We start from the raw sequence: 540 nt of genomic DNA on the forward strand, positions 1-540 counted from the left end.
GGGGGGGGTGGGGGTTGTATCACTGAGTTCTGTTTTGCTAAATGTGGGTCTTTCCTTAGAAAAGTTTCGTTCAGCACTAAATCCAATTTCCAAGAAATCTGACTTCTATTTCGTCTAAGGTTTTATGTCGATACAGGTCTCCCTTGTGTATCCTCTCCTTTCGTTCTCTTTGATAAAGAAAATCATGCTCTTTTATCACTACCTTATCTGATCATCATTACGCTTCTCCCTAATCGCTCTCGTTTACTACATACCGAAACACATTCACGAATCACTATGAATCACAACGAATCACTACTATACATTTATCTCATGCTCACTACCTCACCACAGCTCTTCTCTTCCCCCCACACAGGTCTGAATCAGCTGATGTGGTACTACGCTGAGTTGGAAATGAACAAGTGTTATAGCTTGCCCGGGGGACTGCCTGATTACGACAATCAAGAACAAGCTTGCTTCATTTGGAGACGTTTTGCCAAGTGAGTCCAAGTCTTTCTTGCTTGTTGATTGCGTTTTCTTTTCGTCCGTTTGAAGTCTGTA

The 540-nt window shown here is 42.2% G+C and overlaps 1 protein-coding gene across 1 annotated transcript in view; it reads left to right on the forward strand.

Moving 5' to 3' along the window:
• LOC119589312 (transient receptor potential protein-like) overlaps positions 1-540 on the forward strand; it is a 21475-nt gene that overhangs the window by 14050 nt on the left and 6885 nt on the right. Inside the window, exon 13 of the mRNA XM_037937934.1 lies at positions 356-479. Within this exon, the coding sequence (XP_037793862.1) occupies positions 356-479 (124 nt within the window). The remainder of the gene's footprint in view (positions 1-355; positions 480-540) is intronic.

Source organism: Penaeus monodon, chromosome 25, assembly GCF_015228065.2.
Source record: "Penaeus monodon isolate SGIC_2016 chromosome 25, NSTDA_Pmon_1, whole genome shotgun sequence".
NCBI classification, from domain to species: domain Eukaryota; kingdom Metazoa; phylum Arthropoda; class Malacostraca; order Decapoda; family Penaeidae; genus Penaeus; species Penaeus monodon.